This window comes from Arachis hypogaea, chromosome 18 (assembly GCF_003086295.3).
Source record: "Arachis hypogaea cultivar Tifrunner chromosome 18, arahy.Tifrunner.gnm2.J5K5, whole genome shotgun sequence".
NCBI classification, from domain to species: Eukaryota; Viridiplantae; Streptophyta; class Magnoliopsida; order Fabales; family Fabaceae; genus Arachis; species Arachis hypogaea.
The window spans coordinates 27,394,946-27,408,968 of record NC_092053.1 but is presented as its reverse complement, the minus strand read 5'-3'; the positions used below and the strand labels follow the sequence as shown (position 1 = coordinate 27,408,968).

Here is a 14,023-nt window from a genome sequence, read left to right as displayed (position 1 = left end):
CATTCACTTTTCTCATTGCATCCCCTTTCCTTGTTCTCTTTGCTTTCCTTTTCCTTTCTCTTTTTTGTTCTGATTAAGCTCTGAATGTCAAATTGAAACATGATACTATTTTACTTCTGTAAGAAGGATACTATTTCTTTCTTTGATTTTAGAATTTGCTTGATTGAAAATAGAAGGATTCATGAACAAAAGGATTCATGAACCTTTATGCTTGCTCTTTACTTCCTTTCTAATTCATGTAGTGTAATAACCAAATTGTGCTATTGCTTCTGCTTGTGGGAGTGATATAATATGACATTAGGCTTTATATCAAAGTCCCTAATGAAATTATCCTTGGTTTTTGATGAATCTGATGATGATATTTGTGGATCCTAAACAACAAGAATCTCTTTGATTGCTTCAGGCATGCTTTGCCCTTTTATCATCTTCTTCCAATATTCTCCCACCAACTGGTACTATATATATAGATTAATGTTACAAGTTTACTTGTTCAGGCTTTAGTGAAGTTTCCTTTTGAAGTTTTAAACAATCTAATTGAATCTCCATTTTGATATGTTGATGCTATTTGACGTGATCAGGCAGGTGATGCATGGTTTCTAAATACTCCTGAACAATCATTGAGCTTCATCCTTGCAGATCAAGGTTTTGATGTATGGGTAGGAAATGTGCGTGGAACACGCTGGAGCCATGGTCATAGGTCTTATTCAGTGAAGAATAAGGTGTGTGGCTCTTCTTTGACCTATAGAGATGCTGACGACGTATGTGATTAAACTGAAAATAATATCAGTGCATAAAGTTCAGTGCTAAATAATTATGAGTCAAAACTAAGAACCAAATGTTCATTTATTCTGAATTTGAATTGGGAAAAATATTTGCAATTGATATGAATAAGGTCACACTTTAGTAGGTTTTATCATTCAATTATTTAATAGTAAAAGGGTTTGTGCCGAATACTATCAAGCCTTTTCTATTTACTTTGATATGTTTGAAATAAGAATTATTAAATTGTTCTCAGTGCTGAAGCTACTTATATTTAGCACCAAATTGAGTTCCACAACACTGTTGATAATCACTGATCTTGAGAAAATATTCTAAATTGTCATGATACTTATATTTTCATTTCACTGTCATTTTCAGTGTATATTATTTTTATTGAAATTGTTAGAGCCAGAGTTTGTACAGTGCATCATGTGATTGATTCAACTTTGGTCCCTTGATAGAAATTCTGGGATTGGAGCTAGCAGGAATTAGCCCTGTATGATATGGCAGAAATGATCAATTACATATATTCAGTAACAAATTCAAAGCTATTCATAGTTGGGCATTCACAGGTAGTTATTATTCTGGACATCATCCTTTTCACTTGCTATTTGGTGGTTGTTGTAGTATGCATTTTATTCATTTCTCTTATTTCCGGGGAACAATTATGTCTGTTTGGGAATACTTATTTACCTTTTGATTTTCTTTTTTATTACACAGTAGAAAAATGGTTGGTATAGTTAAGTGTGGATCTGTTGTGCTGTAGCGTGTTCATCATCCTTGCAATTTGGTTTCTTTTAGTTTTATTTGCTACTTCATTCATTATTTATCCTGTTTTATTTATGCACACAAAAGGAATTATTTTGTCCGATGTCTTATCATTCTCTCTGCTCTCATTTATGCTCTAAATTTGTTTGTTTGATGTAATATATTTATTTTTGGTCAGTATCATGGTGGGACTAACTTTGATAGAACCGCTGGTGGACCATACATTGCCACTTCATATGATTATGATGCTCCTCTTGATGAATATGGTAAAATTACATTGATCAAGAAGAATCTCTATTTCTAATATTTTTTCATAAATGATCCTTGAGTAATTAATTAATTATTGTATGTAGGCAACAAAGCTCAACCAAAATGGGGTCACCTCAAAGAACTCCACAGGGTTTTGAAGTCAATGGAAGAGAGTCTTACAAACGAGAACGTTTCCCAAATTGATTTTGGCAACTCTATCACGGTACCAAAATACATAAAAACAAAATTACAACTCTGCATTATTTTTTCCCTCTAATTGAATTAGAGCAATAATGAATAATTACTTTTCAAAAATAATTATTTCAGGCCATTGTGTATGCCTCAAACAAATCATCAAGTTGCTTCTTAACCAATGCCAACACTACCACCGATGCTACTGTCTCGTTTAGAGGAAGAACCTATGCAGTTCCAGCATGATCTGTTTAGCTTGGCTTGGCTTGGCAAATATACACGCCAAGAGATTTTTTATTCCATAAGATTTGACTACATACTCTTTTAATTAAATATTTGTTTGTGATGAATTATAGTTGATGTATCAACACACTTTGATGTATGGTTGTTACTTAATATTATAGTTGATGTATTAATACACTTTGTTTATGTTTTGAATTATATTAATTTGCTTGTTTATAGTACTTTTTTTTTAGTTTGATAATACGATGAATTTGTTTATTTTTTAAAATATTATAAATATTTGAATACAAAATAGATAAAAAAAATTGTATTTATTAAATTTATATTTATTTTGTATGAAAATAGGTTTATTTTTGTAATAGAAAAATTAAAAAAAAATTATTTTACCTTACCGACGGATTTACAGACGGATTTTCTGTCTGTAATCAGAGTGTAGATGATTTTCCAAAGTTCAAATTACAAACGGAAAATCTGTCGAAAAGTCCGTCTGTAATTACAGACGGAAAATCCGTCGAAAAGTTCGTCGCCTTCGAAAAAATGGATGCAGAATTTACAGAGGGAAAATCCGTCAGTAACTGGTAAAAATCCGTCTGTAATTTTCCGACGGAAAAAAATCCATCGGTAAATAATTTCTGACGGGGCTTTTACAGAGGGACAAAATCCGTCGGTAATTTCATCGGTAACCAAAAATTCGTCTGTAATAAAGGCTAAATCCGTCTGTAAATCTGTCTGTATTAATCCATTTTCTAGTTGTGATTGTTGTTAATTTTCTGAGTTTATTGTTGTTTGAGTTAATTATTTTTTTAAGTTAATTAGTATTGATTGTTATTAATTCTCTGAATTAATTTTAACTTATTAATTTTTTAAGTTAATTATTGACTTATTATTGATTGTTGTTAATTTTTTAATTTTATTGTTTCTGAGTTAATTATTTTCTGAAATTAATTTTGCTGAGTTGATTGTTGTTAATTTTACTAAGTTTGTTGCAACTTACTCATTTAAATATATGAACTTTGATTTGTTTGTTTAATTATAATTTGTATGTTGATTATATTTATAGTTTGTGTTGATTATGTTTATAGTTTGTAATTGAAGGTGTACGGTCTGCTATTCCAGAAAATGCTCCTGTAGACAGTAAATTTGTAAGTTGTTGAAATTGTATAATTTTAAATAGATATACCATTTGAGAATTATACATATGCAAGTTAGTTGATTATTTAGAATCTTAAATAGACATACCATTTGTATAGTTAATTTTTTTTCAATATTTTATTGTCTATAGAGTTTCAACTATGCAATTTACTTAGCCACCATAAGTTATCTTGTTTTTTATATCGAACCTTATGTAAGTTCATCTTTTCTGGATTTAAAGTATATGTTTATAGTGCTACTTTTTTCTATACACGAGTAAATTATTTTTTGTTTATTCTTAAACTTTGATGTGTGAACTTATTTGTACATTTTTAACAAAAAATTATAGACAAATTATTATGAAAAATTGTAAAATTTTGAATTTTGTTAGTTTAAAAATTATTGAATATAAATATTTAAAATTATATATTGAAGTTTTAAACAAATTTTTTAAAAAAATAAAATTTAAGATTACCGTCGGATTTACCAAAAAATAACTCCGACGGTAACATGCTCTAAAATTTCGCCAATTAAAAGTTAATATTCGCCATTAAATCCGCTAAATCCACAAGTAATTAGTGGCGGATAAAAAAATAATACCTGTAAACAATTATCAGCGAATTTTTTGATAAATTCGATGGTCTCAAATGAATTTTTTGTAGTGTATTTTGGTGTTAATTTTTCAAAAGACAAACATTGTTAGAAGGAATACAAAGAATGAGATAATTTGTCACTAGCAGTGAATTGAAGTTGGTTATCACATAGTGATAATCTTTCAAGTAGTAAGGAATTTCTTTTATTCTAGTGAACCTTCTAGCAGAGTTATCAATAAAATGATACAATGAATGTAAATTGTCTAATACTATGGAAGAATCTAGTGTAATTTCTGATTCAAATGTGGCATGCTCAATTGAATAATGTAGTAGTGTTTGAAGACGATGATAAACTAAGGTGAGAACGAGTATAAGGCGAAAATATAATGCATAAATCATAAATAAATAGATTAATACATGTATTTGATGCAGTGTCAAGTGATAAATTTTGAAGTATAAAATTAAAATTTATGTTCTCAATTGCTGCAGAATTTAAGAAAGAAGATTTTCATAGAATATGACATTTCGAGAAACAAATTTTTTTTTTATGTTACATCAATTAATCTAAAATATGTATGATACAACTGAAGTAGGTTTGTGAACAAAAATTGAATTAATAAACTTTTGAGCTGAACGTAAGTTTAAGATTTGTGCTTAATTATATGTTAGTGAATCAAACTTAAACTCAGGTAGATCGACTCATTAACTCATGCTAAACATGAATTCCAATGAGAGGTAGTATTAAATATGTTGTTTCTTACACTACAAGCTGCTGTTTAACACGAGAAAGGTTATTAATTTTCTTGAAGAGTTGAATCCCAATAAGAGAATGTCAAATCCAGCTGTGCCTTGCTGGCTGGAATCCATATAACAAGCTTGTTCAAGATCAATTATTAGCAATAAAATAAGTATTACCTTGGTTCTTAAACTTTCCAAAACCATATATGTAACTATGCGTAAACGAAGTTGGTTGTTGTTAGTGGTAGTGATGGCGTGGTTTGGGGTGTTGAGGAAACGAAGGTTTTGGAGAATAAAAAATAAAAAATGAAAAAAAAATAATTTTAATTAATAATTGACTTTAAAAAATAGTATTAAAGTCATTTAAAAATAAAATTTAATTTTGATGTACTAACAAAGTAAAACGTTTTACAATAGTCGTATAATCACAACCATTTTTTTGAATGATCATTTATACGGTCAATGCAAAAATAATTATTTTTATTAATATGACATTATGTGATTGAATACACATGTAAAATAATTTTATATTAATAGTATATTAAAATTAAATGCTAATAAATATTTAAAAAATAAATGAAACTTACAGACAGGTCAGATAACCTTGTTAACATGGGCGGAGTTTCAATAACCCCAAGGTAAGCAATGGCCTTCCAAAATAATTTATATTATTAGTCTCTTTTAAAATTTTTATTTTAATTCTCTTTTTATTACAAAATAATTTTTAGTTCCTTCCATAAATTCAACCTAACTTCACCATATTTGTTAACTTCTATTATTTGAAAACTAAGTAGAAACCTGTAATTATCTAAAAAATTTACTTTGAATATTCTTTAATCACAAAATCGATCTATCATTGATTTTGATACTATTTGTTAAAAGTTATAGATCACCAAAAAAATTTTAAGAAAGAACTAAGAAAAAAATAAAAAATAAAAAAATATCACATCTAACTCAAAATTTTAAAAAACTAAATTAATAAGTCTCTCACTTTATACTTCTTTTTATTTTTTCTAATATGAACCTAATTCATTACAATTTTCACACATACAACCTTAACAAGTCCCAAGTACTAGAAAAAGGAATACCTAGTACTAGAAAAAGGAATACCTAGATGCATGCATGGGTAGTGATTGAGGCATTTGTTAATACTCTTGAACTGTTGAACACTTGAACCTCTTGTAGGATAACCAAATTAAATTTTATGTAACTTATTATTTATTTATTTTAGGGTAAATGACATTAAGAAATCAAATGGAATATAATATTTTATAAATGTTAGAGATGGTAAAACTCTCGAAAGTGCAAGAATTCCTACAAAGACTGCTCCAAATAGAGATGTAAAGATGGAAATTTTTTCTGTGAAAATGGGGATGGAGAAAAAATTTACTGTTTATTTTCTCAAATTCTCTGAATTACTATTTAAAACAAATTTGAACCAAACTATTTTTTTTGTTTGTCTGACTAGTTTAATCACTCAATCATTGTTGCTTGATCCATTAATCTTTGTGAAATTGACCCTCACTCACCTAAGATATTACTTGGTACGATCCGGTGTACTTTCTTATTAGTTTGTAATTTTCAAAATTCGCATCAAGGTAGTCCATATTGAGGCCATGTGACGAATATGTCCGTTGGAATACCTTCTGTTGACCGTTAGCTCGAAAGACTGGTCAAAGGGAATGCCTCTACTTCCGGGCTCCTATTGAAATTTTCACTGTCACTATTTGACGTATCCGTTGAAGTTGAAGCTCTACCCGTCATGATTAATTTACCACTCCATAATTGCATACGAAGCTTGGCACAAATTTAATTCAGGGTTTCACTAGGCGTGCCAATTTGTTTCACTTGATTTTTGGTATATTTTAATAGTATGTCAAATCGAATTTGTATCAAGATCTCGAGTATTGGGAGCAGATACAACTCCTCTAAAAAAAAGTGAACTCGACCTGAAAATTACTTAATTATGGTGTCAAAGCAATTTATGTCGAAATCACTAGTGACAAACTTATGAAAACAAACAACATTAAGGAATAAATAATTAAGTAAAGAAGATAATGAAATTGTAAAAATATTAATCAAAGTAAAATAATAACAAAATTCAAAGAAAATGAAAGAAAATGAATCAAACAAACAAAAGGAAGCAAATTAAAAGTTGACTTCTAATACTCATATGCACTTCCACTCCATTTTTCCGTTGCGTCGTTGTGATTGAAAATTTTATGAGTTTGCGTGATGATCTAGTGTTGTTAGTTGAAGTCCCATAATTTTTCTTCTAAATTTCTACTATTTATAGACCAAAAGATGAACTTACCATGGAGCATGTTGTCCACTATCTTACTTCCTCTTTTTTCTCAGTCATGATCTTGTCTTAATCACGAAGAATCTTATCCCCAAATTTCGACATCCACATCTTCTTTGATCTCCAAGTTCCATGTTCCTTCAACTTGCTCTTCAAATTTCGTACCCATGTTCTCCACTTAGCCTGAAGATCTTGAATAGCAAGCTTTGATGCCCAAGGATAGGTAATAACTACCTTCTGATTTCGACGCTCTTTCTACTATCTTTCTTCGACTTCAGTTTACTTGTCTCTATTTCTGTAGTCGACACACTTCTTCTGTAGTCGAAATCATTGGCAGTCGAAACGCCATTTTGTCGACAAAAATTTATTTTTTGTACCAATATTTATATTTACATATTGTTATAATTTTTAAAAATTCTTATGGTAATTATTCATTTTCTAACGACTATAACTAAAATTTTAAATTAAACATTTTTATAAAGTTTTAAATTTTTTATTGTAAGCATTTTTTGTAATTATTATAAATGGCTTAGAAGATGTTATGAGTATTATAAAAATTTGTAATGTGCTCGATTTATTTGTTCGTGTATCAAAATACAGTGCATCGAAACCATTAAATCAAAACCAACGAATTCGAGTTACCTTGGACGTGGTTTGACTCTTATAAGTCTCTTAGCTTTTACCTAAATGGATAAAAGAAATCATTGCCCACCATTTGCCCCTACAATTTGATTGGATTGGAAGTGATGAGCTTTGGGGTCTATGGAGGCATCTTGGTCTTGGCCCCATTGAAGTTCTTGGAATTAGCCTAACAACCATAGTTACTAAAAAATCAATACGAGGATAAGTAGTGGAGTACACAAGTTGTTTATATATATATATATATATATATATTGTAATTTGTGAATTTTGTTTTTTGTTCTTTTCAAAAATAAGTATGGAAGTAAATGACAGAATTAAAATAACAATCAACATAAATGAATTTGATTTGCATTTTTATGTATATATAGTAGTCTTTGTTTACATACCTAGCATCATCATTTATATGCTTCTAGAAAATTGATAATATAATTTTGTCTGCTATGCATAAAACATCAAGTCAATAAGTTCGATTAGTAAAGGAGAGAATTAATTAATGTTTCACACAATAACATTTTGTACAAATTGTCCAAAAACTAAAAAAATAACAAGAGGAAATGTAAAATAACATATAATTAGGCCTAAGAAAAGAAAAAAAACAAGGAAAAAAAAAAGTACATCAATAAGACAGACACCCCCTTCAATTCCCCAAATAATAAAAAAAAAAATTCTCTGATACCTTCCCATGCACATCCCAATACAATCCCACCATCCTTTGTCCCCCTTAATTATTCCACACCCCCCAAAAAAATCATTGAGAATAATTCTTGTTTTAAATAAAAAAGTTGTAAAATAAGAAATTAATAAATATTAAAAATTCCAAACCAATCCCAAACTAAAAAGAAAAAAAAAACTTGGACAATGATCCATTTTAAGCAAGATCCACCTTGTCAATTTCCTACCCTCCAAGCTCCATAACCATGTCAGCAGGCCCACATAAACATTGATGGGAGAAGAAACACATCACGTGAAAGTTTCAAGTTAGATACACATCATCCATAATAGCTGCTAGCACCATTCTTTGTCTCTATCTTCTTCTCTTCAACTTAGGAGCTGTTCCTTATTATTGTCATTATTAATATTATTATTACATGCCATGGTTGGAGTATGAAGAGATGAATGGCCATTATTGTTGTTGTTGTTGTTCTGCTGCTGGTGATAGATTTGTCTAAGTCTTTCTATTTCCTTCTTCAGTGCTTCTTGATGAGCTGAGAAGATTCATAATCAAATTTATATATATGTTAGCCACTACTATGTTAATTATATCCATGTTCCAAAAGATGACTAATCCCTGCTTAATTAAGATAGAATAAAAGAACTTGATTCTATCATGTTTCAAAAATATGCTTTTGTGCTCCATGTGATGAGATCTTAAAATCTAGATGCGAAATTAACAACTTTCATGAAAATCAACAATATGAAATTCTTAGATAGCTTATTTTATCATCGTTTATTGATTTATTTTCAGTATTTCAAAGAAAAAGAAATTATAGGGAAACTTAATTAGGGTTAAATTACACTAGTAGTTCCTTCTGTAATTAGGTGATATTACACTATATTCAACCGTCTTTTATTTGTAAATATATATTAATTTTTTCCTATATTTAAATTATGTAACATTCAATGTCCTTATATACTTTTTGTAAATTCCGACAGTAATTTTTCTTATAAATTTGATAATAAATAAAAAAGTGCAAGCATGAGAAATTTGAGTTCTTGTGTAATATATATATATATATATTCTTAAAGAAATCAAGTATAATTTAATCAATCAATTGGTTTTGTATAGGAAAGCAAACAACAATTTTATATATCCAGAAGTTTAAAAATCACAGATTTGAACTCCAAAAATTATATATATATATATTTAAAATTCATATATCTCATTGTTGACTTAAATTTATTGTCATACCCGATTATTTATCCTTCTACTAACTACAGCTAAGGAAGTTCACATGTAATAACCATGCATTTCACACGATGCACATTTATATCACGCTCCATGCACTGCATCTTGTGAACTTTATTATCTTGAATTTGTGAATAATTATTTATCGAGAACAAAAGCTGAAGTACTTAAAAAAATAATATATTTAAATTTATTTTGTATTTAAGTATATTGGTTTTTTAATATGTGAAAAGAAATAAAGCAATAGTTGGGAGTAAAAATAGTGTTATTACCGTCTTTGAAAATCTTGTCTTGAGCCAAAGCAGCAATGCGTTGCTTCAATGCACTATTGTCGACATTAAGAATCAAACGTTGGTGGTCCAAAAATGCTACCCTTGGTGACAATGCTGATACCTCCGTCTTCATTTTTTTCACAAATATTATTTAATTTATTATTGAATGATAAAATAATAATGTGTGAAAATGAAAGTTAGGTTGACATATATATGTAGTATTTTCACCTGCAATGTTGTTACACTCCTTTCAAGTTCAGAAATGTATTGTAGCTTTCTCACCCTTGACCTCTGAGCTGATTGCCGATTAGCCAAAATTCTAATATCCATATACAAAAATAAAAATAATTACACATGAGATAGATTATTAGAGATAATGTACATGAGATTGAATATTTGATGGACATAATTAACTTCTACTCAACCACCCATTTAAATCTGTTTGTAAGATTAATTCTGTTAGATCCAAATACAGCTGTATCCAAACAGTTTCGTTTCTTTTTCTATTTTTGGGTAAGGACTTTATTTACACTATTTCTAATAGTATGTTTCTATTATATACCTATTATAATTAAAATATTTTTAAAAAGGGTTTATTATGTCAAATATTTTTAATGATGGATAGAATTTATAAATATAAATTGAAATATCATACAAATACAACTAATGAACAAAATAATTTTTTTATATTAATATATCTAATTTTATTTGATTGTATATATAAAAGAGTTAATGTAAACAGTGTTACAAATTAAATGAATTTATTTTAAAATAAAAAAAAATTCGTTGAATACATGTGCATACATGAGTAGTAAAAACTACAATATACAAAAAGAAAAAATGGTAATAGAAAATTGAGAGCTTCCAATTTCACAACTATGAAAAAATGGTAAGTAGTTCTCAATATTACTACAATTTCAACCTAACAGACAGACTAGACTAGTAAACTTATGAAAGAAAATAGACTATATTTTTTCAAATTTAATTTCTACTTATCATTTGTGTAAAAATTATATCCAACTAAATATTATCACGTGGTGACAAAAAAATGTTTATTCTCCGTATCTATTATTCTCTGCATAGCATATGACAACTAAATATTAACATCAACAAAAATTTTATACTAATTTTACATAAAAGGTTAATAATTTATTTTTCTTGCACGTAAAAAAAAATTGATACAAAATAAAAGTATTTATTAAAAGAATGAGTAAATTATAATTTTTTAAAATTTAATTTTAATTATTATCAACATAAAATAATTTTATATGTATATGTAACTATATAATATTATATCAACAAAAATAATTTATTATTTTTTATATTTATTGTATAAATATAATTTAAAATAATAAATATGATTTAATATTTATATAAAATATTTTACATTACAACTTACAAGTACATTAAATAAATTGGTATTTAATAATTCATTTACTTCTGGCAAGTTGTTTTTTTAAGAAAGAAGAAAAACACAAGTAGTACCACATAGAGTTAGTGAAGAATTACCTTTTGACTCTCTTTGGATCAACGATGGTTTCAATGGTGCCGGTGGCAGAGGAGGACGGGGCCGCCCCCTCCTCATTTTTGCCGAAGCTTTCCTCCTCAACCGCTTCATTCTTAAGCTTCATCACGTGATTATCGTTATGTTCGTGCATTAATAATGGTGGTGCAATGTCCAGCGCCATTGCCGCTGGCTTCTCATCGTTGTTACTCGTCTGGTCCGACGACGGCGATGACGGATCGGATGCGGACGACAGCGGCGGCGGATGCTGCATCGCCACAGCTGCAACGTCGTCGGAGAACATTGACATGAGCTGGTCATCGTCCAGCCTGTCAAAGAACATGGGAGACTCCAAGAACGCCACGGAGTCGCTTGCGGAGCGGCGGTGCGCGCCCCGCCGCGATGACGAGAAGTCGAGGAACTCGTCAACCCAAGACGTTGTCGATGACGACAACAATTGCTGTGGTTGAACTGAAGATGCAGAATTGTTATTAGACGTTGCCGTTGCATTTGAATTTGGGATGAAACTTGACATTGTGGAATTTGATAGTGGTTGTGGTGCCCTTTGGAGGTGAAAAGGCGTCCAATTCTGGGGTATTATTGGTATTTTAGGAGGCAACTGTGCCATTTGACTGTTTTTCTGTATGTATACTGTTATATGTGTTTAGCTTAGCTTCTAGGTGTTTGTGTTAACGTGTCAATGGAGTTTGTTTGTGTTTGTGTTTGTGTGTTAGTCTGTTGGGAAAATGGAAAGAGAAAGAACAATGATCCCAACAAACCTAACTAACTAATTAATAACACGACTAGTACTCAACACAACCGCAAATCTTGTTAGTTCTTGGGGCTCTCAAAAACCAGTTATGTATCTTTGTGGGTGTGTGTGTGTGGGAGAGAGTGAAGAGAGAGAGAGAAAGAGATATTAAAGGGATGATGATGATGATGAGGCAATGGGGATTATTGTGTCATATGCACAAACTCATGATGATGGGTAGTGTGGGTGTTTTTATTCATATTCGTATGCTGATGCTCCATACAATAATACTATAAGCTAAGCTAAGCTAAAGGTTATATTCCCACTATTTTATGTTTGCTTAGATTTTGAAGGGGGGTATAATGTTAATGTTAATGTATGAATATGCTTGGTGTTGAGAGAGGTTTTTTGGGAGACAGAGAGGTGGGTCACATGGGGGAAGAGGATTAGAGTTAAAGACAGCTAGCAACAGCTAGGTGGTGAAAGACTCAACGGTTTTAGTGGGAAATTTTATTTGCAGTCTAGTTTATTAACTATAGGAATCAGCAACCACGTGCAGATGTGACCCTCTTCACTTGCCATCCATTATCTCAATCCCAACATCATACTTATATATCATAATGCATAATATTATAATTCTTTACGATATAGTGATATACAGATAATTTTTTATTTTTATTAACACGCATTCAATAAGATGGTATATAAGTATATTAATTTTTTTTATCATTTATGTTCTAGCTAAGTTTAAAAGTTTTGTTGAAAACTTTTATTCTCGATATAATACTTCAACTAAGTCATACCCTATTAGTTGATGATAATTAAATTTGCATACCTATAATTCAATGGACACGCAAAAAAAAAAAAAGAAATATTTATATAGAATTAGTCTATTGTTTTTTATCTCAGTTAAAAGATATATATGTGAATGTGATAATTCAATTGATACGAGAAAGGATGAATAGACAGATATCATTTCATGTGAATTTCATTTCAACCTTTTTTATGAAGTTTTACCACCAATATATATATATATATATATAACAATACACCCTTTATGTTCCAACCTATTACCTGGGATATATAATGGGACCATCTTCAATGCTAGGCACCTTGATACTCACATGGTCGGTGTGTTCATCACCAACAGAACCTTCATTATCAATAATTTTATTACCATATATAATCATATAGTTTCTTTGCATAACAATGTTTTACTAACTATAATTCATAATATATCCGATTTCATCTACCCACATTCATTTTACTTTGTTTTCTGAAACATCTAGAGTACATATTGACTTCGTGATGTTATTGTGCTTATATACGAAGTTTGTGGATTAAACATATCATGTGATGAATACTTTATTGCCATTTCTGGATCAAGAAATTGGTCGACAAGGATGGCTCCCAATATTTGTTCTCTGGTTTGGATCAGATACTGACATCTTATATTATTATTTTAACCTAAGTAGAGTATGTATAAAAATGAATTTTGATCACCCAATTGAGTATATATTCGGCTAGTGCATCTCATATATACATAAGATTTAAATAATTAATTTCATTTTTGTACACTACCATCTAAAACATTTTTTACCAAAATTATTATTATATATATTAACAAAAATAGTTAATTTAATCATTTATTATCTAAAAAAAATTAACTTCCATGTATCATCCGTGTAAGAAAATTTCACACACATAACTTATTTTTGGAAATTGTTCCGGTCCGGCCCGACAACAACTATGGATCCACTTGCGGATCCCTAATCCGTTAGGCATTTGACCCGCATCTAGAGGTAATCCGCGTGTTATCTCATGACCTACGCAGTGATAGATCCAAAAAATTTTAACAGTAGAGACAAAATATATATAACATAATAATAATTTGGGTTTAGCTAATATATGTCCTAAAGACACATGACAAGCTTAATATTAGTGGAAGGTTTTAATTTTTTTTATTTAATAAC

General features: G+C 29.5%; 2 protein-coding genes and 1 long non-coding RNA gene across 3 annotated transcripts; 2 read left to right on the top strand and 1 right to left on the bottom strand.

Moving 5' to 3' along the window:
- The first annotated feature begins 330 nt into the window (after window positions 1-330).
- LOC112772734 (uncharacterized) lies at window positions 331-1,343 on the top strand. Its single transcript, XR_003187629.2, has 3 exons — window positions 331-452; window positions 579-719; window positions 1,221-1,343. It is a non-coding gene; the product is annotated as an uncharacterized lncRNA (long non-coding RNA).
- A 143-nt stretch (window positions 1,344-1,486) lies between these two features.
- LOC140181330 (beta-galactosidase-like) lies at window positions 1,487-2,214 on the top strand. Its single transcript, XM_072224869.1, has 4 exons — window positions 1,487-1,513; window positions 1,706-1,793; window positions 1,881-1,999; window positions 2,104-2,214. The coding sequence occupies exons 1-4, from the start codon at window positions 1,487-1,489 to the stop codon at window positions 2,212-2,214; spliced, it is 345 nt and encodes a 114-aa protein (XP_072080970.1).
- A 5,868-nt stretch (window positions 2,215-8,082) lies between these two features.
- On the bottom strand, window positions 8,083-12,520 carry LOC112772733 (basic leucine zipper 34). Its single transcript, XM_025817732.3, has 4 exons — window positions 11,305-12,520; window positions 10,024-10,114; window positions 9,796-9,922; window positions 8,083-8,822 (listed from the first exon to the last, which is right to left on the bottom strand). Exons 1-4 carry the CDS (start codon window positions 11,925-11,927, stop codon window positions 8,656-8,658), a joined length of 1,008 nt encoding a protein of 335 aa, XP_025673517.1. The 5' UTR covers window positions 11,928-12,520; the 3' UTR covers window positions 8,083-8,655.
- Between the last annotated feature and the right edge of the window lie 1,503 nt (window positions 12,521-14,023).

What these genes read in the sequence shown, in the direction of transcription:
- LOC140181330 (XM_072224869.1), top strand. Translation starts at nt 1,487, where the DNA reads ATGGTTGGTATAGTTAAGTGTGGATCT. An exon ending in GTATAGTTAAGTGTGGATCT is followed by an intron (nt 1,514 to 1,705) that starts GTTGTGCTGTAG and finishes ATTTTTGGTCAG; the next exon opens with TATCATGGTGGGACTAACTT. An exon ending in ATTTTGGCAACTCTATCACG is followed by an intron (nt 2,000 to 2,103) that starts GTACCAAAATAC and finishes TAATTATTTCAG; the next exon opens with GCCATTGTGTATGCCTCAAA.
- LOC112772733 (XM_025817732.3), bottom strand. Translation starts at nt 11,927, where the DNA reads ATGGCACAGTTGCCTCCTAAAATACCAATAATACCCCAGAATTGGACG. An exon ending in GGAGTGTAACAACATTGCAG is followed by an intron (nt 9,923 to 10,023) that starts GTGAAAATACTA and finishes AAAAAAATGAAG; the next exon opens with ACGGAGGTATCAGCATTGTC. An exon ending in AGACAAGATTTTCAAAGACG is followed by an intron (nt 8,823 to 9,795) that starts GTAATAACACTA and finishes GAATCTTCTCAG; the next exon opens with CTCATCAAGAAGCACTGAAG.